Source organism: Rhamphochromis sp. 'chilingali' (assembly GCF_963969265.1).
Source record: "Rhamphochromis sp. 'chilingali' genome assembly, chromosome: 20".
NCBI lineage: Eukaryota > Metazoa > Chordata > Actinopteri > Cichliformes > Cichlidae > Rhamphochromis > Rhamphochromis sp. 'chilingali'.
Window position 1 is genome coordinate 8,455,000 of NC_137947.1, and position 22,818 is coordinate 8,477,817.

The 22,818-nt window shown below is 44.3% G+C and overlaps 2 protein-coding genes across 2 annotated transcripts in view; one reads left to right on the forward strand and one right to left on the reverse strand.

Moving 5' to 3' along the window:
* The window catches only part of cdh23 (cadherin-related 23), a 200,091-nt gene that overhangs the window by 145,937 nt on the left and 31,336 nt on the right, over positions 1-22,818 (reverse strand). The window contains exons 4-6 of the mRNA XM_080868676.1: positions 7,501-7,643; positions 7,139-7,186; positions 6,686-6,778 (exon numbers count right to left, since the gene is read on the reverse strand). Of these exons, the coding sequence (XP_080724802.1) occupies positions 6,686-6,778; positions 7,139-7,186; positions 7,501-7,643 (284 nt within the window). The remainder of the gene's footprint in view (positions 1-6,685; positions 6,779-7,138; positions 7,187-7,500; positions 7,644-22,818) is intronic.
* LOC308388628 (uncharacterized protein) lies at positions 567-4,366 on the forward strand. Its single transcript, XM_080869465.1, has 3 exons — positions 567-1,168; positions 1,247-1,922; positions 4,165-4,366. Exons 2-3 carry the CDS (start codon positions 1,500-1,502, stop codon positions 4,315-4,317), a joined length of 576 nt encoding a protein of 191 aa, XP_080725591.1. The 5' UTR covers positions 567-1,168; positions 1,247-1,499; the 3' UTR covers positions 4,318-4,366.

Consider the following 22,818-nt stretch of genomic DNA (forward strand, 5'->3'; position numbering starts at 1 on the left):
CTAAATGAGGGTGGGGGAGGTCCATGTTGCAAGGAGAGCTTAACTTCTGTCTTGCTAGCTTGCCCTGCGCTCTTCCTTCTGACTATGCTGTCTGTGTGGAGCGCTCAGTAGATCTGCGCTCGACAGTGCAGCCTAGGCGGAGTAGTCGAACGCAGATTCACTGAGCGCTCAACACAGACAGCATCGTCAGAAGGAAAGTTGATAAAATAAATTACAAATGTTGTATTGTTCGATACATATGCGTACCGAACCTAAAGCACTGTATCGAACGGTTCAATATCGATATGAATATCGTTGCACCCCTAATATATATATATATATATATATATATATATATATATATATATATATATATATATATATATATGTGTGTGTGTGTGTGTGTGTGTGTGTGTGTGTGTGTGTGTGTGTGTGTGTGTGCGTGTGTGTGCGTAAGCGAGAATGACAAAAAAATGCTGGAGAGAACGAGGATTAGATGAGAATAAATGACTAAAAAAATAAAAAAGAAGGAAACTGTGTTCAAGAACAAGGATTGTCTGAACAGCAGGAGGTGGCACACACTGGGCGCACTTAACAGAAGCTGTTTCTGGTGGCGTTTGATATTATTTCAGTGGCACTGACCGGCTCCCGGTGGGTGAGTGTAAGGGTCAGGCAGCTGAGCTGAGGAGTGTGTGAGGTATTGGGAAGGTTGGTCTTTAAATAACGGATGGGCTCCAAATTGCTCAGATCTCGGTGCTGCACAGACGCACACTCAGCAAAAGCTTTTGAGCTTGTCAACAGAGGGCTCCCTTTATAGAGGACTATTTGTTGAGTTTAGGGAATGTGAAAAAATGCTTCTCAGTGTGTTGTACGTTCACTCTGCCTTCTCATCCTGTCACGGACCCGGTTCCGGGGACTCGGGGTTCGTGAACAGTGTGGACCTTTATTGTTATTAGTGTATTGGATGTATGTTTGCTGCACTGTGTTCTTGTGTTCAATGCTGGTGTGTGTATGTGTGTGAGGCTGGAGGATGAAGGACAGCCACCTGCAGGCCTGATGGGTGTGGCCCTGCCAGCTGCTGGTCACGCCTAGCTTACCACACACCTGCTTCTGATCAGGATCGTCGGGGGAGCTACTTAACAGAGCGATGGAGCTTCCTCCGGCGCAGGATCGTTGAGTTAGACTCCATGTCAGTGTTTGTAGTGCTGGTCAGTGTATGCCTGCTGGAGTTGGTGCCATAACGGCTGTGTCTGTGTTTTTTCCTCAGGAGAGTGGAACACAGGACTGCAAGACACACGGGGTGTGTGAAGGCACAGGGGCAGAGAGCACGGGATACCAGCACTTGGGAGAAGACACGTCACGGGAGTCGAGGGAGCACTTTTGGAGATTCAATGTGTGGTGTACATTTACCTCACTGTAAATAAACCCACTGTTCATTTCATTAAGTCCAGCGTTTGGGTCCTTTCTCCAACATCCCCCACGGTCTGCCCCCCAGACCGTGACAGAACGATCCTGCCACTATGGACCCAGCGGACTCACCGCGGAAGCGCAGCTCCCGTTTTGACGGGACCCGACTAGTGCTTGGAGGGCCTCCGTGCTGCCGTTCCTCGCTGGCAGCCTACCCGTCGGCCCACTCGTCTGTTTCCTCCCCGCGGACGCCTCGGTCTCGCAGAAAACGCTCCAGCCGGTCCCGGGAGGATTACTACGAGCCTGCCAGCAATCTGCTTACACCTGCACAAGCTTTTTACAAAATGTTAGGAATTATCATCGTGCCACCTGACTCACCCAGCATTTCCACATCACAGCAGGAGCAGCCACTTCAGAATCCGCCCTCGTCACATTCCGCCAGCGACGCTCCCTCTTCAACAGGGAGGCAGCGAACACGCAGCCAGCACTCACAGCTCCAGCAGGAGCCAGGGATTCGGCTCAAACAACCGCCTAGGGTGAGTGACGGAGTCTCCCTTCATTCACCTTTCGTGCCTAGGGATAAACAGACTGTTTCCCCCAAGGCTGTGAATGCCAGCTCCGTGAACCCTAGAGCTCGTGTTTCTCCTGTTTGGGAGGATGACAATGTTAGTTTTGAGAACGAGTTTTTTCCTCCTGGTTCAAGAGACTGTGCTCCTGATGTTCCTTCGGACCCAGGAGTTAGGACCGTTTCGTCTAGAACTGTTTATTCTGGGGCTATGTTTATACAGCCGGCTGCCCAGCCTGTAGCCGTAGCACAGCCGGCTGCCCAGCCTGTAGCCGTAGCACAGCCGGCTGCCCAGCCTGTAGCCGTAGCACAGCCAGCTGCCCAGCCTGTAGCCGTAGCACAGCCAGTCCAGTCAGCCTCTCGTCTTCATCCTCAGTTGGAGGCTGATATGCCTGCTGGAACTACCCTGCCATTATGTCACCCGCCTGTTGTTTCTACATCGCTGTCCAGTCTACCACGAGTAGCTGCCGCACCATTATCACCTCCGCCCTTTGCAGCTACTTCTCCACCAGCGTCCCATCAGACTGCAGCGACCGCAGAACTCTCGACTTCACCATCCACATCACCCGCTCGACCGTCATCTTCGCCACCTGCAGCTTCCGCATCGCCATCTTCACCTCGGGATCAACGACCATCTATACCCGCGTCGCAGCCGGAGGAGCGGCTCAGCGAGCGGGAGGAGCCCGCGTCGCCAGCTGTGGAGCTCAGCGAGCCGGAGGAGCTCAGCGAGCCGGAGGAGCTCAGCATGCCCGAGCAGGAGCAGCTCAGCGAGCAGGAGCAGCTCAGCATGCCCGAGCAGGAGCTCAGCGAGCGGGAGGAGCCCGCGTCGCCAGCTGTGGAGCTCAGCATGCCCGAGCCGGAGCCGCTCGGCGAGCCGGAGCAGCTCGGCGAGCTAATGCTGGAGGAGCTCAGCGAGCTATTGCCGGAGGAGCTCGGCGAGCCGGAGGAGCACTGTGAGCCGGAGCAGCCCAGCGAGCTAATGCCGGAGGAGCTCGGCGAGCCGGAGGAGCACTGTGAGCCGGAGGAGCTCAGCGGGCTAATGCTGGAGGAGCTCAGCGAGCTATTGCCGGAGGAGCTCGGCGAGCCGGAGGAGCACTGTGAGCCGGAGCAGCCCAGCGAGCTAATGCCGGAGGAGCTCGGCGAGCCGGAGGAGCACTGTGAGCCGGAGCAGCCCAGCGAGCCACCCACTGAGAAGCCCGCACCGCTGCTGGCGGACCTCAACGAGCCGGAGGGACCGGCGTTGCCAGCAGAGGAGCTCAGCGAGCTTGGTGAGCCCGCGCTGCCACCGGAGGAGCTCGGAGGTCCGGAGGGATCCGCTGAGCCAGAGCTGGAGGTCTGCGTGCCGGAGGGGCCGCCACGTCCTGCAGCCCGGCCGCCACGTCGGGAATCGTGGGTGGTGCTGAGGCGGGAGCAGCAACGCCGCCGCCACCGGACCCGTGGCCGCCCGCCGGAGCAGTCACACTGCCGCCACCGGACCCGTGGCCGCCCGCCGGAGCTGCAACGCCGTTGCCACCGGATCCGTGGCAGGCCGCCTGAAGCGTTCTGCTTCCATCACGGGGTTAGAGGTAGGCCACCTGAACTTTTTTGCCGCCACTGCCTAACCCGCAGCGGGTCCCGCTTGTTTTGCCGTCCTGCAGATCGGCCGCCAGAACTGTTTGCTGCCACTGGACCGGGGGATTGGACTGTTGACCTGTGTTTTTCTTTTGTTGCTTTGTGGTGGCTGTTTAGCGGAGTGGTTTTGGGGCCCTCCGTCCTGGACCCCCCGCCACCCGCCCTGGGTTGGTTGTTCTGTGGTTTTGTTTTGGGGTCGTCGGGAGTCGACCCTTAGAGGGGGGGTACTGTCACGGACCCGGTTCCGGGGACTCGGGGTTCGTGAACAGTGTGGACCTTTATTGTTATTAGTGTATTGGATGTATGTTTGCTGCACTGTGTTCTTGTGTTCAATGCTGGTGTGTGTATGTGTGTGAGGCTGGAGGATGAAGGACAGCCACCTGCAGGCCTGATGGGTGTGGCCCTGCCAGCTGCTGGTCACGCCTAGCTTACCACACACCTGCTTCTGATCAGGATCGTCGGGGGAGCTACTTAACAGAGCGATGGAGCTTCCTCCGGCGCAGGATCGTTGAGTTAGACTCCATGTCAGTGTTTGTAGTGCTGGTCAGTGTATGCCTGCTGGAGTTGGTGCCATAACGGCTGTGTCTGTGTTTTTTCCTCAGGAGAGTGGAACACAGGACTGCAAGACACACGGGGTGTGTGAAGGCACAGGGGCAGAGAGCACGGGATACCAGCACTTGGGAGAAGACACGTCACGGGAGTCGAGGGAGCACTTTTGGAGATTCAATGTGTGGTGTACATTTACCTCACTGTAAATAAACCCACTGTTCATTTCATTAAGTCCAGCGTTTGGGTCCTTTCTCCAACATCCCCCACGGTCTGCCCCCCAGACCGTGACACATCCAGTAATGGATTTGTGTTGTAGCCCATCTGCTGTTCCATCAAAACATTATTTTAGGTAATAGTTGTCGCTCTTTGTATCCGGTCTCTGCTGCTGGCTGCCTAACTGTGTGGATGCTGTAAATCTGGCGAGCTCATTAGCACTGACAGAGGGAATGCTAGCAGCCCACCTGCTCCCCTTCACCCTCTTTATGGCTCTACAAATTAAAATGACATTTACACACACTCTCTGCTATTCTGCCTCCTGCACTGCTCACCTTGCCACTCACATTGCTTCATCTGGACAGTGCCGTCGAGCCTCACTTCATAACACCTCCTGTCCTATTTCTTCGAAAAACCCACGAGAATCTTTGTGTTGTTTCTGGTCTTTTCTTTCCGTCCTGCGTTCTCTGTCACTTGCGGTAAATCTCATTGTTTGAATCCTTTGTTTGTCGCCTCTGCTTTGTTACTTCTGCCACTCTTTCATCCTCCACACTCATCGCCGTTTCCCATCTTCTCCTTTGATGCGCTGATGGCACTTTAACCCGCAGTCATTGTGGCATGTCCAGTGAGTGACAGCATGATGAAGTGATGTTGCAGCATGTTTGCTTTGCCCGCTAAAGGTCGCTTAGGGTCACGGAAGTAATGAGGCCATAAAAATGCAGGTAACTAAAGTTGCTGAGAAATAATATAAGGTGGCGAAAAGGGTAGAGGAAGGAGAAACAGGGCAAAATGAGGAAGAGGCTGACTTGAAATGAAGGAAAACAGTTGCCAAAACTGGCAAAGGATTTAAGTGGAAAAGAGAGCGGCTTAATAAAGAGCTCTGTGCGTACAGATTGGACTGTGTGCTGCATTGTGATTGCAACGCAGTCGTGAAAATATGAATGAAATTGCAGTGTCTCATTTTGTCGAGCAAAGTACGCAGTTTAGTTCACTGAGATGTGTGATAAAACATATTTCACTTGCATTAGTCTAACATTGTGTTTGCACACACACACATGGTTTGCATGTTTTCTTTTCAGCGATGGCTCACTTTACAGGCTTACACTATTTCCAATGTAAAGAAATGCTGGGGAAAACTCGGATGTATGTACTGCCTGGGACTACACTGGAGTCTGATTTATTTCCACTCTCTATAGCCTCAAACAAATAAGCTTAAATTTTTTAATCAATAGGATGCCAGGATTGACAGCAGTAGTAATTCAGTAAGTGATGCAAGGGAACTAACAGTATGTGAGTGACTGAGGGTCAAACGCAGCCCTGTTTAATGGCTTTCTCAAGGCTAAACTGAATCCTGTTGTTTGCAGAGCTTGAAACGTCTGCATGTGGACTATAAGTGAGTCCCACACAACTTAGCGGCGGTTCAATGCAATGGCCTGAGAGAATCTTCCCTGGTGGGTGATCTAAACAGCCTCGTCTAAACAGTCCTTATTTCTCCCATTTATTTGCCTGACTTTATGGATTGGGAGAGAAAAAGCCAGTGGCTTTGAAGATTTGGTGAAGACTCACAAAGGGGTATGTGCTCAATATAAACACAACAAGACTTGTGGATGTGTGTGTGTGTGTGTGTGTGTGTGTGTGTGTGTGTGTGTGTGTGTGTGTGTGTGTGTGTGTGTGTGTGTGTGTGTGTGTGTGTGGATTTCAGTCCCTGTTTGAAGTATTACTTCATATCAAGGATTAGATGAGGGAGAGGGCATAGACGAGACACAAAGATGGAAAGAAGTGAGAGCTGAGAAGGAAGGTAGCCGATTCAGTGGGAGGACAGAAAAAGGAGAGAATAGAGATTGAGGTTTGCACTGGAGTTTTCTTTTCCCTGCAAAGGAGGCTGTACACATTCTCTAAACATTAGCTGGAAGACAACTCCTGAAATCGTGGGAAGATCACAGGTGCAGCAAAACACTGCTATTTCCAGCATGGCAAAGACAAAAATGCACTATGAATAGGAGATGATCACCATAAATCAGACGTAGCCACCGTGCAGATACAGCTGTTGCAATAGGCATGACGGTGAGGTGAATTTTATTTATGTTTTCTTAGTGTTTCTGAAAATTCATTGCAGCTCTTTGTTTTCCAAAGTTTTCATCAGTTTGAAGTACAGATTCCAGAGGAAAATGTTCTTCTACTGGAAATAAAAGTTTTTTGTTTACTTTGACATTGTTTTGATGTTCAAAAAACCAGCAAATTATACAGAAATTGTCTTGCATATGATGACTTTTCTTTTTCATGTATACCAGAGTAATGAATAAAATCACAGTCTCATTTCCACTCGAGTACAATCGGTAAATAATGTCCGGGCATCCTCACCTCTGGAATATTGACAGTGTATGGCTGCCCGTGGAAGTTTGGGGCGTTATCGTTCACATCTCCGATCTGGATGTTAACTGTGTCTTTGACCACCTGGGGAAAGAAACACCTTGGTTAAATAGTTCCAAAGCCACTGCCACACGTTTCCTGACAAAGAGTCAATGTAAATGTGACACAAAGCCACGATTCAGAGTCAAAGAAAACAGGACAGGTGTGTGACAGATTTCTCGCTGGGGAGAGTAGGTGGAATGTCACTTGTTTCAGCAACTATACTGTGTTGAGTCGGACAGGTGTCATGTGAGGAAGAGAAATAAGGGTAAGTGTAAAAGTGAGAGACTGAAAAAGAGACAGATTGCAAGGCCTCTGTGTGATATGAGGTCAGGCTATATGCAGGATGTCAGCGTGTGAAGAAATGTGTCACAACTATGAACGCAGTGCAAATCGGTCTCTTACCTCTTGATTGTCACTCACGTAGAATTCAACCTGCATCTCTGACTTGGTCTGGTGGAGACAGAGATCCATATCAGCACAAAATTTGCATAGACATGTAAAGCAAAGGAGCAGAGCAGAAAATCAGAGACAGAAAACAAAAAGGAGCTACAGAAGCCACTCTGAGCTCGACGTCCTTTGTGCTTTTCCCCTCACATTGTTTTGCACTTTTCGGGACTCTTTCATCATTTGATAATTTACGCCGCGTATCCTATTTTCAAAATTGTTCTGTGTGTCTTTTCTTGTACCCGGTGCATTTGCTTTGGTAATGTATGAGCGTGTGTGTAGCATTTAGTATGTGTGTGCACGAGTTTGTTTGTTTGTACCTCACGGTCGAGTTGCTGTCGAAGCCAGACCACACCGGTTTCTTTGGTCACAGCGAAATACTTCATGGCCTCTTCTCCTGAAACCCCATAGATGAGGGGTTCGCCTTCAGGATCATCTGCCTTCAGCTGGGCCACCGATGAACCTGTCAGCGAGAGAGTCAAAGGTCAGAAGTCCTGCAAAGTCAAAGTAGGCATCAACAAATTTTTAATGACTGAGCCAATTTAGAAAGCGCTGATTTGTGAGAGCATGCAATTCCTGAATATTCACACAAATGCAGTTGTCCTATCAGAATTTCCAATTTGCATGTTACATGTAAAAGTTAGCCTTGCATTAAAAATTGATCAAAATATATATATATATATATAAATAAATACATCAAAATAAAATGCAAAAGAGTTAACAAGGTACCATGATTGTGACAGAAACTCTGACTTCTCAACATTATATTCAAGGAAACCTACTAAAAAAGAGAGAACCACAACAACTATATGTTGTAAAACTCCAGATGTCCTGGTAGTGTAACGGCTGAAGACGACTTGAAAACACACAAAGGCTCAGCACAAAGAAATGCAGTAGCGTGCAGGAGCAAAGGATTTTTAATTGGAGCTGCAGCAGCTCACGGGCTTCATTCATCATAAACAGTAGAAGCTGGCTAATCAAAACCAGAGGTGGCGTGCTATCATGCAGGTTAATCCGCCACGCTGGACAGATGTATCATGAGGCTGTGTTTAAGAGCGGCACAGAAGACGGTATCAAGACCTCCAAGCTGGTTGGCAAGGCTCATTACCCTCCAGGGTCAAACTGCCTGTGCACAGCATTGTAAATAATATTATATATATTAAAAAAATTAAGAAATATATGAATCCGGGAAGGATTAGAAGCTTTTTCACAAATATCAGAGGCAAGGTTTTCCTCACTAAAGTCCAAAACATACAGTACATAAAATACTTTAAGATACCAGTCACTGTCACTTCACAGATACCTAGTTTGAAATTCCTATTCATTTCTGCCCTGTGCCTCTGATCTGTCCGGTGACAGACTTTGCCCGTGTTTGTTTCCTGCCTCTCAACCTATCATAGCTGGGATGGGCTCCAGCACCCTCCTCACTAGCTGCATAAGTGCTTGGGAAAATGAATGGATGGACTAGAGCGAGAACCCAGCCAAGCCAGTGTATTTCCCTGGTCCCAAGCCCAGATAAATGTGGGTTATGTCAGGAGGGGCATCCGGCAAAAATCTTTGCCAAATCAAACACACGGCTCATCAATGATCGGTCGGGGTCCAGGTTAAGAATGACCGTCCTCAGTGTTGTTGGCCAACAGGGTGCCGGTGGAAACTGTGCTTGTGTTGGCCAAAGACAAAGGCGGAGGATTGTTGTCACGGGTTGGATGACATGGAGGGAGATTAAGGGATCGGCCGAAAGAAGAAGAAGAAGAAGAAGAAGACTATACCAAAACACTGTGGGCTTATCTTTGCCTTGTAACTGCTATTTGTGCTCACACTGTTAATGCAAAAAATGCTGTTTGTAAATTCAAAAATGTGAGAATTTATCCTAAATGTCAAGACAGGATAACCTCACGGAAACACAGAAACTTAATCTGGGGTGTAATTTTCTTTGACTGCCTCTTGACCTCAGGGTGATATATGCTGAGGTAAGCATTTGACTGTTAATTAGGAACAGGTTTGTTTTTTTAAAATGAGTGCATGGACAGAAGAGAAAATAAACAGATCATTCAATAATTGCACAGACACAAACACTTGTCCCCCCTCCCTGGCCAGACAACAGAAGTGAAGCCAAACTAAATCAAATCTGTCACTTGCGCACCACACTGCTTAATACAGTGACCAATTAGGCTTCACAATCACACACCCCTCTCGTTTTATTAATACACCCCATTTTCTTATGAAAGGGTGGCAAAAATGACTAATTAATATAACGATTTATGAACCCCTCTCATTGCAGTCTAATGAGATTTATGCAAATTCAGCTGCTTTCAATATGAGTTATAATTTGGTTGAAGACGATGCAAATTAAGTATTTTACCCCATAGTCATCAATAATAACTGTTTTTTTTCCTCCTCCTTTTGGCCCTCTCGACTGTGAACGAATTGTCTGCTCCACGTGGGTAGACATACACTTGAGTGAAGGATAACAAATGTTCATTTCAGACTATGTATGAGAGACAGTCTTGTGGAAGATTAACTCTTACTGCTGAGAAGAAAGATGAACCGAGACCAACTTACTGAGAATATGAGTTAGATTCTCTGCCCTGATTAGACAAACGAAGGGCTGCTCTAGATGCTAATATATTATATCACCAAATATGTGTGCAGTTATATATTATTGCAATAAATAAATTTTTTACATAGAGATTTAGTGCAGAGACCAATAACACTGCCTGAGAACTTCTTTTCTGGCTCCTGTGGGTCAGTTTTGTTTTATTAACAGATTTTTTTTAACCTTGCCTAAGGTTATAGACATTAACAGAGCAAAATGGGTGTACTTAGATAAAGACAATAGGATCGACATAATTTATTTTGTCCTCAAATATGGAAATTTCTGAGGTATTAGGATATTATACTTTGGTGAAAGACATTCTTAGCATAAATTAAGGTAGAAAAAAGATTTAGACATTTCAATAAACGACAAATTGTAGAAAAGTGGTTAATTGTATCATTTTGTTTTGGTTTTTTTCTTACAGATTTTTGAAACACTGTGTTTTTTCATTTCAAGTTATTTATGCTGTGTTAGTTTAACATTAGGATTCATTTTCAGGATTGTGGGTAAAGAAAAAAGGTGTAAAATACTTTGGGTCATGATTTAGGTTGAAGTATTAACATGTAAGGTGAATGTTATGTTTTGGTTAACGTAAGGCAACTAATGGTTATAGTTTAGGTTGGAGTAAAGAAAATGAATGTAAGTCAGTGCAATGTCCTCTAAAGTCACATATACACAGCTGTGTTTGGGTGTGTGTGTGTGTGTGTGTGTAGCGTAGGTATCCCTCTAATGCTTATCTCTAACACTGTGACACCAAGCCCTTTCGCCTGACAAATGATGCTATTTAGCAGCAAGTGATGCCAGTATTACTGTTATGAATGATACAGTGCACATTAATATTGCCCCCTCCCCATCCCTTCTAGTCTGCAACACTGCATTCATGACAAGAGCAATGGGCGAGAGGAACCATCTCTCTACTTCACCTTTCTCTCTACGATTGTCCTCGGAACCTCTTACTTCCTCACTTTTCTCTCCACTTTTTGGTTGTATTCACGTTTGTAAAGTGACACTAAAGTCACAAAGTCAGAGACATCGTCATTACCAGGACAGCAAGAACTGCCATCATGAACTTGATCAAGATGCTTTGTGTGTAAATATAACTAACAATCAGAGAGAAAAAAGTTAAACAGCATAAAACATTAAAAAAAACCGAAATTAGACTTAAAGATTTGAGTTAACTGATTTGAGTTTTTTTTTCTGTTGTTGTTTGTTGGTTGTTTTGTTTGTTTTTGTGTTGTGAAATGTTAAAAACAAATAAAGACTTCAATTATAAAAAAAAAACAAAACGAAATTAAATTAAATCTAGCCTCTCATACAGCATCCTACACTGCTGCAACCAGTGAATCACAGCACAGATCCTGAGGGACACCTTGTGCATATCTCTGTGACATCCGCTGCTTCTGGCAGCATAGGAATGAGAATGAGTGGGTCAGAAACACAGCAATGGAAGGTAAGCCCACAAAAACATCTAGGGACTGAACTGAAACAGCTACCGCATCTTGTTAGATTTGCAGATCAAGTATCTGAGACTTTCTTCTTAAGACCCCACAAATTTCAGATTACTCACTCAAGCTGTGATGGTTCCATAAAGATGTTGAATGAATGTTAAATAAAAACACTTTCCACCTGCTTACAGAATCAAAGAGGACGGATACCTAACTGAGAAGCTTAAAGAAAACAATGAGAGCATTTAGGTTTAAATGTCTGGGCTGGAGTGTGAGATGGCCACAATAAGGAAACAGCGAAAAATGAGGGTAGATGTTAGTGGAAGGGAGGAGGAAGAACAATGATGTTTCTTAAAGGGAGTAACAAATACAGTGGGGCAAAAAAGTATTTAGTCAGCCACCGATTGTGCAAGTTCCCCCACTTAAAATGATGACAGAGGTCAGTAATTTGCACCAGAGGTACACTTCAACTGTGAGAGACAGAATGTGAAAAAAAAATCCATGAATCCACATGGTAGGATTTGTAAAGAATTTATTCGTAAATTAGGGTGGAAAATAAGTATTTGGTCACCTCAAACAAGGAAAATCTCTGGCTCTCACAGACCTGTAACGTCTTCTGTAAGAAGCTTTTCTGTCCCCCACTCGTTACCTGTATGAATGGCACCTGTTTGAACTCATCATCTGTATAAAAGACACCTGTCCACAGCCTCAAACAGTCAGACTCCAAACTCCGCCATGGCCAAGACCAAAGAGCTTTCGAAGTACACCAGGAAAAGTATTGTAGACCTGCACCAGACTGGGAAGAGTGAATCTACAATAGGCAAGCAGCTTGGTGTGAAAAAAATCAACTGTGGGAGTAATCATCAGAAAATGGAAGACATACAAGACCACTGATAATCTCCCTCGATCTGGGGCTCCACGCAAGATCTCATCCCGTGGGGTCAAAATGATGATGAGAACGGTGAGCAAAGATCCCAGAACCACACGGGGGGACCTGGTGAATGACCTGCAGAGAGCTGGGACCAAAGTAACAAAGGTCACCATCAGTAACACACTACAACGGCAGGGAATCAAATCCCGCAGTGCCAGACGTGTTCCGCTGCTGAAGCCAGTGCATGTCCAGGCCCGTCTGAAGTTTGCCAGAGAGCACATGGATGATACAGCAGAGGATTGGGAGAATGTCATGTGGTCAGATGAAACCAAAGTAGAACTTTTTGGTATAAACTCAACTCGTCGTGTTTGGAGGAAGAAGAATACTGAGTTGCATCCCAAGAACACCATACCTACTGTGAAGCATGGGGGTGGAAACATCATGCTACGGGGCTGTTTTTCTGCCAAGGGGACAGGACGACTGATCCGTGTTAAGGACAGAATGAATGGGGCCATGTATCGTGAGATTTTGAGCCAAAACCTCCTTCCATCAGTGAGAACTTTGAAGATGAAACGAGGCTGGGTCTTCCAACATGACAATGATCCAAAACACACCGCCCGGGCAACAAAGGAGTGGCTCCGTAAGAAGCATTTGAAAGTCCTGGAGTGGCCTAGCCAGTCTCCAGACCTCAACCCCATAGAAAATCTGTGGCGGGAGTTGAAAGTCCGTGTTGCTCGGCGACAGCCCCAAAACATCACTGCTCTCGAGAAGATCTGCATGGAGGAATTGGCCAAAATACCAGCTACTGTGTGTGCAAACCTGGTAAAGACCTATAGTAAACGTTTGACCTCTGTTATTGCCAACAAAGGTTATGTTACAAAGTATTGAGTTGTATTTTTGTTATTGACCAAATACTTATTTTCCACCCTGATTTACGAATAAATTCTTTACAAATCCTACCATGTGGATTCATGGATTTTTCTTTCACATTCTGTCTCTCACAGTTGAAGTGTACCTCTGGTGCAAATTACTGACCTCTGTCATCATTTTAGGTGGGGGAACTTGCACAATCGGTGGCTGACTAAATACTTTTTTGCCCCACTGTACATGAGTTCGTAAAGACAAACCATTTTTGCTTCACTATGTCAGGACTGAAATTCACACTACCACTATAGGCATAAGCCTGAAACTGAGGAAGAAGAGGAGGAGGAAAAAAGCAAGGAAGACTTGCTAACCTATAGAGAGCAACACCTGGATGTTTTACTGAGCCCAACCTTTTAGAAAAGGCATGGGGGCCCGTGGGGGGAGCTAAATCAGCCGCTGGAGGACATCAATCCCTGCTGGATCAATAAGAGTCGTGCGCGTTAGACGGGGACTAGCCTCGGCCCTGCCCTGGGGCCTCAGGCTTGGGAAAGGAAAGGGGCTGTAGGCCAAAGCCCTGTTTATTATGTTGGTGACATCTCTAGACCTCTCGTTCATCTGAGTTCTGATTCACTGGGACAGGCACTGTCAGCACTGCAATTTCAGGCATGCAGTGAATTATAGCTTTAAATTTTATGGAGCACAGAGGCTTAATGGATATATGGGCAATGTTCAGCTGTCTACCAGCAGGGGCAAACAAAAAAAAAGAAGAAAAAAAAGAAAGAATGGATGAAGCCACCTCGAACTATATGAGATTGACTGACTGTGCAGGATGGTGCTGGAGAGAATCTTGATCTTTACCTGCTCTGTATAAATACTTGATGGGTTGTCTTGAGGCAGGGCCAGTAAGACTGAAGTCATGCAATCACTTGGCTGATGAGTCAGTATGATGCCACTCATGTTACTGCACTGTCTATCCGCTGACAAAGAGAGCCTTCAAACACATCAGCAATGCCAAGCTGAAGCCGCGCTGCCTCACATCAATCACTGCCATCAAAAATTCACACAGGAAAACACTGTCATAAGTTAACTGGCAGCATGAGCTAATTTCATACAGCGCACTTCTACTTTAAAGTGAAGCATTTGCCACTTTATAGATTACCACGTGAAGAAAATTTGAAAACAGATTGTGGTGAGAAGCAAAAATAAATTTCACATCTGTCAAACAGAACAGTTGTGATTATGAGAGTGTGACTCCAAGCTACAGTGCCGTACACTTTTCAGCATCACAGATAGCAAGCGCAGAGCTAAAGCACAAAAGCAAACGAGAGCATGTGCAAATTATATGCCATTGCAGCACAATGCAAGGACGCAAACACTCATATCATAAAAAGCGAGAGCGATAGAGTAACCTGAATGAAGCAACAGGGTAATATCCGATAATGTTGTTCCATAAAGCTGTGCTATAAACTTACACACATACAGAAGGAAATTCTACTGAATATACTCGGCTGCAATAGCTATCAGCAGTCTCTGTTTGTGGTATATCTGACAGTGTGGTAACAGAGCATGCACACCCCAATGCACCAGTCCCTGTTCATGTATATGGAATATGTGCTATGGTGAATCTTGTTAATCTGACCTATTACTGACTTTGTCTTAGCTGAGGTAAATACTTTACTGTGACACTGAATTTTAGAAAAATCTCAGTCTGTCATGGACATGATACTGAAGAGGTAAGTGTGAGAGACAAAATCAAGATGAAAAGAGTTTGGATTTTAAAGAAATCAGGTATGCAAAACCTGACTTCTGCATATTCTGGTCATTTATATTTTATGTTTTATAGAAGATCCGTTTTGGTGCTGAGATGTGGACAAAGAATTTCTGGCCAGTGTCAGTATGTGAGCTGAAATCACAGAATACCTCACATGCATGTGGAATATTTCTATATTCACCATATATAAAAATATATAAAAAATACGGAAATAAGGACAGAATATGTCCCCAAATCAGATATTGAGACTCAACAATAATAATTTTATCAATTTTTTTAGACCACTTCCCAATGTAAGGTTCATGATACAGTCATGTTTTTAATGGTTAATCCACCTGTGTGTGCAATCTCTTGAATCAAAATGATAATTTTTGTTGGTATGCATACATTTTGACATTTACCGTTTTACAAAAACTAGTAGTTGATTAAATCAACAAATTACGGTTATTTACCTGCATTTCCGGACAGAAAAAAGTTTAAATAAACAACAATATATAAGTTTTAAACACATTTTGGAGTAATTTCTAAAATATTTGCATTTTCTAGTCTTGTTGTGCACTGTAGAGATGATATGTTTAATACTTTCATGTGTTTGTAGCTGTCTTTCTTATGAATTCATTATATATATCTGGAGCATCAGACAGCAGCAGGATCCATATGAGCATTTCTGAAACAAGGGAGGTATTAATTTGTTAGTTACAATAAATGATCAATGATATGGGGAAAGAATTGATCTGGATGTAATAAAATAACTTTTTGCTCTTTTCCACACCTCACACAGGTGAGGTGCAATGTGAGATCCTCACAACACATCCTGAGTGAGTGAAGAGACAGAAATGGACTCTCAAGCATCAAGCACAATGCACTTCTCAGTTAAAACCCTCGGCAGTCATAGCAACGTACAAACTTAACTCCATCAGTCAATTTGGCTCATGTGAAACACTTTGAGACTAATTTATGAGTCAGATTCCATCAAGGGATTTAAGCAGTTTCAGACTCATGCTTTTAAGAGACCTCTTGGGGGCATATGCAATGAGTTACACCCTTGCCACCAGTCAAAAACACAGCAAATGAATCTTTCTTCTATTCCTTTAGAAATAAGATGGAAATGAGTTAAAATCAACTCATTGCTGCTTTCTATGCCCACGGTGTTGTGCGCTTTGTTAACGTCTACAGATACAGGTTGCCTCGGGGAAGCCAGTTGGACGTAGAAGTAAACTAAACAGATCTACCTGGAATGACAATAGTGTGGTGGCCAGAAAATAAGTGCTTGGACCTCCATTTCCATATAAAGAGAGAAGTACGTGTTTGGGAGGCATCTTTAATAGCTGAAAAAAGGATGCATGCTGTTAGTTTATATCCCCGTAGGATGAAAATAAATACGGAGACTGACAGTAAAACCTTTTCCCCCACGGTGGTCAGTTAAATAGCTAACAATAAAAAGATGGGAAAAAAGAGAAAATGGCTCACCAATAATGTTTCCAAGTCTTTATGTCTCAAATAAACAAATGCAACCCATTTGTAAATTGAAAACTGCAGAGGACTACAATGTTCCTGTTGGGTAGTGGACACAAATCACAGCTAGAACCCTTTAAAGGATGTTATATCTGTCTGCTGCTGCAAAACAAAGTAGATTTACCACACAAAAATCTTCCCAAAAGTTCCTCTGAAACAAAACATTTGCCGTATTCCATTTCATCTTCCTCTCATTCACCTTTTCTTCAGCTTCCTTTCTCCTGTATGCACGTGTACTTATGTTTAAGTGTTCACACACGTGTTGGTGACATCAATAACTGCGATGTGGAATCGAGCCAAAGACAAATTGTACCTTGAGTCTGGCTTTAAGTGACTCCTGTGTTTCAACAACATACACCATAAGAGTCCTTGAGAGGCTGTGTATTAATCCGACAGATTTATGACTAAATCTGTCACGGATGAGCGGACACCCTCTGCCTTTTCTTTAGCCACTCCTGAGAGAAATACACGCCTCCTAAAGCACACACTCAACATCTGTGCGTATAACTTTTGTGTACAGCCTGAACATACTCAGTAACACAAGATAAACATATTTATAAGCTATGAAAATGTAGAAGTACTCATATTGATATACATTTCCTGTGGAACCTCTGTTTAAGTGATTAATGAAATGTCTGAGAAAAGCACAAAGAAACATGCAGTTTGACTGTGAATGTAGCATATGTAGTGTACAGATTCATGGCTGTCTTCTATAGAAAGGAGGCAATCGCTATTAGAGAGCTTAAAAAGGAGGCGAAGTGTACTGGAAACAAATGGTTTGGGTACCTGTTCACAGCTTAAAATAAAAATTCTTCCTCATTATGCTGTAACCTTGCCAAAACAGAACAAAGTCAAAGTGATCTGTTTGTTTCCTGTTGAGATTCCAGAAGAAGAGGCATCAAGGTTTTTGTGTATTTTAAGGTGCACAATGATGAATGTCATAGGGAACTGCAACTCTGTGTTATGTGACGGCTGTGTGCAGGCAGGAAAAGGACCCAAGGTGCAGACTCCAGAGACAAACGTAAACTGAAACAGCTTTAATACTGAACTCAAACAGAACAAAAGTAAGAATCCAAATAACTTATACAGGCAGCCAAAACACACAGCAAAATAAACGGTAGATCACAACACAGACACAGAGAAACACAGGGCTTAAATACACAGAGGGAGCAATCAGGGAATGGGTAACAGGAGGGAAACACAGCTGGGGCAAATCAGGCCTAACGAGACAAGGGGAAGCGAAACCAGATACATTAACCTCAGACAAGGACCTTCAGAATAAAACAGGAAACATGACACAGACTGAACTAAAGACACAGACTCACACGCACTGCAACAGAGGAAACAAAGACGTGGGACCAGGGCAGACACAGACACTGACTGGACACGGGGATATAGCAACTAAGGATACACAGAGACGCGAACTAGACAAGGGGATACAGCTGACAGGGGAGACAGAGCAACTAGAGAAGACAGAGACATAAACCATAAGACAGAACTCAAAGAAACCAAAGACTAGAAATAATAAATAATATAATAAACTCAAAAACCCTGTGTCAACGACCCAGGCATCCTAACACTCTGATTATTTTAAGTATATTTTAAAGACAAAAAGAAATAATTCACATAAAAGAATACCATTAGAAACTCTAGCAAATAATTTTTGAAGCTGACTTCCGTCCAGACACGAATCATTGGTTGCCTTGCGTATGATAAGAGCGATCGCACGGCGATCTGAGGAAGAGGCATTTGATTGGATGTCCGGCTCAGGATTGGCTTTCTAATACACCCAAATGTTGAAGTGATGAAAACACTGACTGACAAGGCTGTGACTAACCAATCACGCTGAGAAACTTGGAGGACAGTGAAGGACATTAGTGGACAGTCATCCCACGCATTGGTGAAGGGGGACAGACCTGTCACTGCAAATTCACACGCAGCTCCATTCGGTCTCCGATCACACAGTAAAGCTCTTTGCTCTTGCTATTTTCTGTTCCATCCTATCACAGTCTTGCTGTTCCCCCACTCTCTCTCTCTCTCGCTTTCGTTTTTTGTCATCCTCTCGTCACGCTCCGTCCTGCTTGTGGAGGCCAGACAGAGGGACACAGGCAGCGCTGATAGGAGTGGACAGGTGGCTGTGTGCTGCTAAGGCTTCTGCAGTGACGGCTCAGCCAGCCTGGCCTGTCGTTGTCACAAAAGCAAATGCCTGCCCAAAACACACACATCCAACCCAAACCGCACCACTCCTGCCAATATGCCAAAATGTCCATCAACAACGGCACTTTGTGAAGAATGCCCAGTTTTTTCATTTTCTTTCTTTCTTCATGTCTTGCTCTTTTCATCTGTTTTTTCTTGCTAAGCTCAATTTTCAAGCCAGTTCTTATTCTGTTGTTTACCTCTCGTTTCTCTCCCTACATGCCCTCCTCTCCCACACTGGCCCTCTGCTGACCCCTCCAGGACTGACTATTACCTCAGAGTAAGCTAAATCATGGTCGGGTAATGGAACATGCCACTTTCACCGTGAAGCCACACACACATAAACACATCCACACTAAAACAAAAGCTTCTCCCTTTTGACCTTTTCTCTCCCGTTTACATGTTTATCATTTGTCCCCTGTATTGCTGAAATATAAGGTTGATGTTGTTTCTGTCAGCCCTGCGAATGTGGATGGAGATGTTGGGGGTAAGGCAGGAGCTAGGGTCAAGAATGAGGCTCTGGCAAGTGAGAGGTGAGCTAAAGTTCTTGTTGTCACTAATATGGAACCCTTCTGAAATAAAAAAAAAAATGTCCTGCTTATTCTTTAAAAAAAAAAACAAAACAAAGAATAAAAAGAAAAAAGAACAACAAAAACTGAGACAAAATGCAGAAGTGTGTGAAAAAACTGAGTGATGATCCAGTAGAAAGACGGCCTCATGTTTGACTTTAGAACACTGTGGTGTACAGAAGAGGATGCCCAGGTCCTTTTGGCTGTGAAACAATCCCAAATCATCATCCCTCCACCACTATGCTTACTGTGACGTATTTGTCTTGATATGCTGTCTTTGGCCATGATGCACAGCACCACATTTGGAGAAAACCAAACATCTTATCTGTCCAAAGGACATTGTTCTAGAAGTTTTGTGGTTTGTTTAGATGCAAGCTTGCAACCCGTGCTGCAATGCTCAGAGAGGATTTCTTTCTCCAGGCAACCCTTCCAAACAGGCCATACTTGTCCAGTCTTTTTCTCATTGTACTGTCAACAGCTTTAACATTTAACATGAGGCAACATTCAGCTGAGGCCTGTAGAGTCTGTAGCTCAAACTCTACAGGCCTTTTTGCAATTTCTATGTATATATTGCAAGGAACTGCATGGAGACATGTTGTAGACTAAGATGAGTTGCACTGAAGTGCATTCTAGTTCCTGGAAAGCTTACAAAATGCCCATGCTTTAAATATTTATTAAATAACTACCAAGCTATCTGAGCACCTCAGGTCAGTAAAGTAATTATTACTGGTAATACTAAAGCTGCCAATCAATAAATACTTGTCATCCTCTGTTATGTGGCATGATGTTCAAGAGAGGTTCCAAGTACAAGACACAGTCTGGAGAGGTAATGAGGAAATGTCTTTACTGGCAAAGCACAAAAATTAGAGAAACAGTCCAAAAGGTACGAGCAAAAAATACAGAACCTAAAGGAACAGGATTCATGAGGAACACTGCATGTACAAAGACAAGACTATATACATTTACAAAAGAGTGATTACACAGTAAAACAGGGCTACATGTAAAGACAGTAAAACACACCTGTTATTTTATAAAACTCTTCTCAAGTTTTATAAAAAGCAGCTTAATGGAGACTTGTCTGTGGAAATAAATGTTTGTTTTTTTTGTTAACACTGAAAATACCGAAAATGGTGTTGAAGTATCCACTTCAGTGTCTATCTAAGTGTCCCGCCTTGTCTAAGGAACAGTTCCAGCTGAAATGCTTCAGACAGCAATGGTAACCTTTCTGTTTTTATCAGCAAGTTCTCAAGTCGCAGATATCTCTTAACAGCAAAGGAACAACACAACTTTCTCAAAGCAAAATTGGAAATCTTGGAAGTAGCATTGATGCTGACCGTCCATGCTGCTAACTGTCGACTTCACAAGTTGCCACCGACATGTATGGATTGGATGGGTTGTTACCGACACCTGGAGAAATGTCAATAGCACCCTGAGAAATATATTTAGTTTGGAAAATGGTGATGTTTTCAATACTTATTTTGTAATTTTTAACTATATATTAAATATATTATATATTTTCAACAATGTGTCTCACTTTTTCTATGTGACAAAGAAATGCTGAAAAATTGCATTTCTGCAGTAGATGATGAAAAATCAAATGAACGTTAGTGCAGCAAGAATGGCCATGTTAGTAAAGAGAAAGCTGTAAAATTTATGAAAATACAGCTAAAAGTCCAAATTTTATGCATTTCTTCATGTTTTCCAAAGCTGTCCAGTAGGCCAGATTGAGTACCGTATTTCCCGGACTACAAAGCGCACCTGAATATTAGCCGCACAAGCTAAAATCAGGGGAAAATCCTGTTTTGTACATACATTAGCCGCACCTGACTAAAAGCCGCAGGTGTTTCAATGTTGACTTATCATATGTAAGAGAATATGCACAAAGGGAATTGTCAGGAAAGAGATGGCTGTTTGGAGACATCACTTTTATTAATATTTTGAAAAACAAGTTATGGGTACATATTTGCACATGTAGTACATAACAGTAACCTACAGCACACCAGAAAAATAGATTCGGACTACCTTTTAGGCTCAGGTGCAGTGACACGGCTTTAACAAGAAGAAAAGTCAGTCATTCACCACCATCTTTCTCTTCTTCCTGCGCACTAAAACCACCAAAGTCCTCTCCTCCAGTGTCGGATACAAACAGGCTCAGGATGGCTTCGTCATCCACTCTCCGCTTCTCTCCTTCGTTGTCACTTTCAAAACCAAAGAAATCCTCGTTGTCAGTGTCAGAGTCGAACACCCTCTGAAGGGCCGTGGCGGTGTCCTCCTCTCCATCATGCAGCAGTCCAGCCCTTCGAAATCCGTTGGTGATCGTGGATGTTTTCACACTTTTCCACGCTGTCAGAATCCACCGGTGGAGTTGAGCATAACTTGCTTTTCGCAAGTTTATCGCCGCTCATCATCCACGCCTCCCGCTGAACGCGTACCGCTACTTTGAAGTAGGGTTCAAAGCTTGTGCAAAAAGTAGCGGCTTATAGCCCGACAATTACGGTAATTGCCAAGCCAATTCGTGCCCCCGGGCCTTATGTTTGACACCCCTGGATCACGTTATTATAGCATCACATTACTCCTATTTTATTGTTGGAAACTTAACATAACTTAGCGGCAGCAGCCAAGCTCGGGAATCTCTCTGGGACTTCGGCCTCACCAGACAGGTGTACCGTAACAGTTGCAAAACGACACTCTGGTCTGGATGCCGCCCGAGCATGTCTGATCCTGGTCAGCTCCAGCTCAGTTAGGTTTAGCTGACTAACTGGCCAAGTCAACGCCAGCTGGACTTTGTCTGGCTGGGCAGAGGTACAACCACAGCTCTATCTTCAGCTTCTCTTTCTCTCTTGCTCTCTCTCCCTCTCCCACTGTCTCTCTCTCATGTCCATCTGCTGTGAAGCCCTCTTGCTCTCATTGCCTCCTTTGCCAGTATCTATTCCAATTTCTCCATGTGTGTATCACTTTCACATCCATGTTTTCCTTCACCCCCTTATTGCTTCAGCCTGCCTCTTCCCTTCCATTAATCCTTCATTCTCTCTTTTTCATTTTTTTCCTTCAATATTCCTCCAGCACTTTCCTCCCATGATATTTCCCCCCCAATTTTTCTTTTCATTTCTTCTTCTTTTCCCTCCACATCACATTTCCTATCTGAACTCCCACTGTTTTCTGTGTGAGACAGGTAACAGCTGGAATTACAAAGGTAGAGAGAAGGGAGGAGATGCACATAGAAAATAAAGGGGACGAGATGGTCACTGTCTGAAAAGCTTGGCTGAAAATATATTAAGCTGACCAGTACAGGACTGCAATACAGACATGCCTTAAGTGTGTGTGCGTGCATGTATGTGAGTGTCTGTGTATTAGAAAGAAAAGGAGAGAGCATGAGTGTGTTGAAGAGGATGCCCTGTGTGTGTGTGTGTGTGTGTGTGTGTGTGTGTGTGTGTGTGTGTGTGTGTGTGTGTGTGTGTGTGTGTAAACGCATATGTCCAGACTGTTTGTTACGCTGCAGCTGAATTTGCCACCATCACAGTTTTTTTCCCTCCATCCCATAACACGCCGCAGTTGTTTTATGGATTATAAATGAGCTCATTATCTGTAGTACTCATTAGCTTTAGGTCCTAATTAGCCAAAATTAATATTGATTCCTGACAAAGACATTGGCACTGGCAAATTGGCAATTGACCTCTTTGGTCAATCTGGGGAAAGGGACACAGTGATGAGGGGGGGCATAACCCCCCCCCCCCCCCCCCCCAAAAAAAAAAAAAAAAAAAACAGGACAGATCTGGACAATGACAGCTGCTCTGGTTTATCGGTTTGCGAC

Bases quoted from the DNA above. Each gene is read 5' to 3' on its own strand.
- LOC308388628 (XM_080869465.1), top strand. From the start codon at position 1,500: ATGGACCCAGCGGACTCACCGCGGAAGCGCAGCTCCCGTTTTGACGGG. The intron at 1,923-4,164 runs GTGAGTGACGGA...TTTTTTCCTCAG, and splicing joins GGCTCAAACAACCGCCTAGG to GAGAGTGGAACACAGGACTG.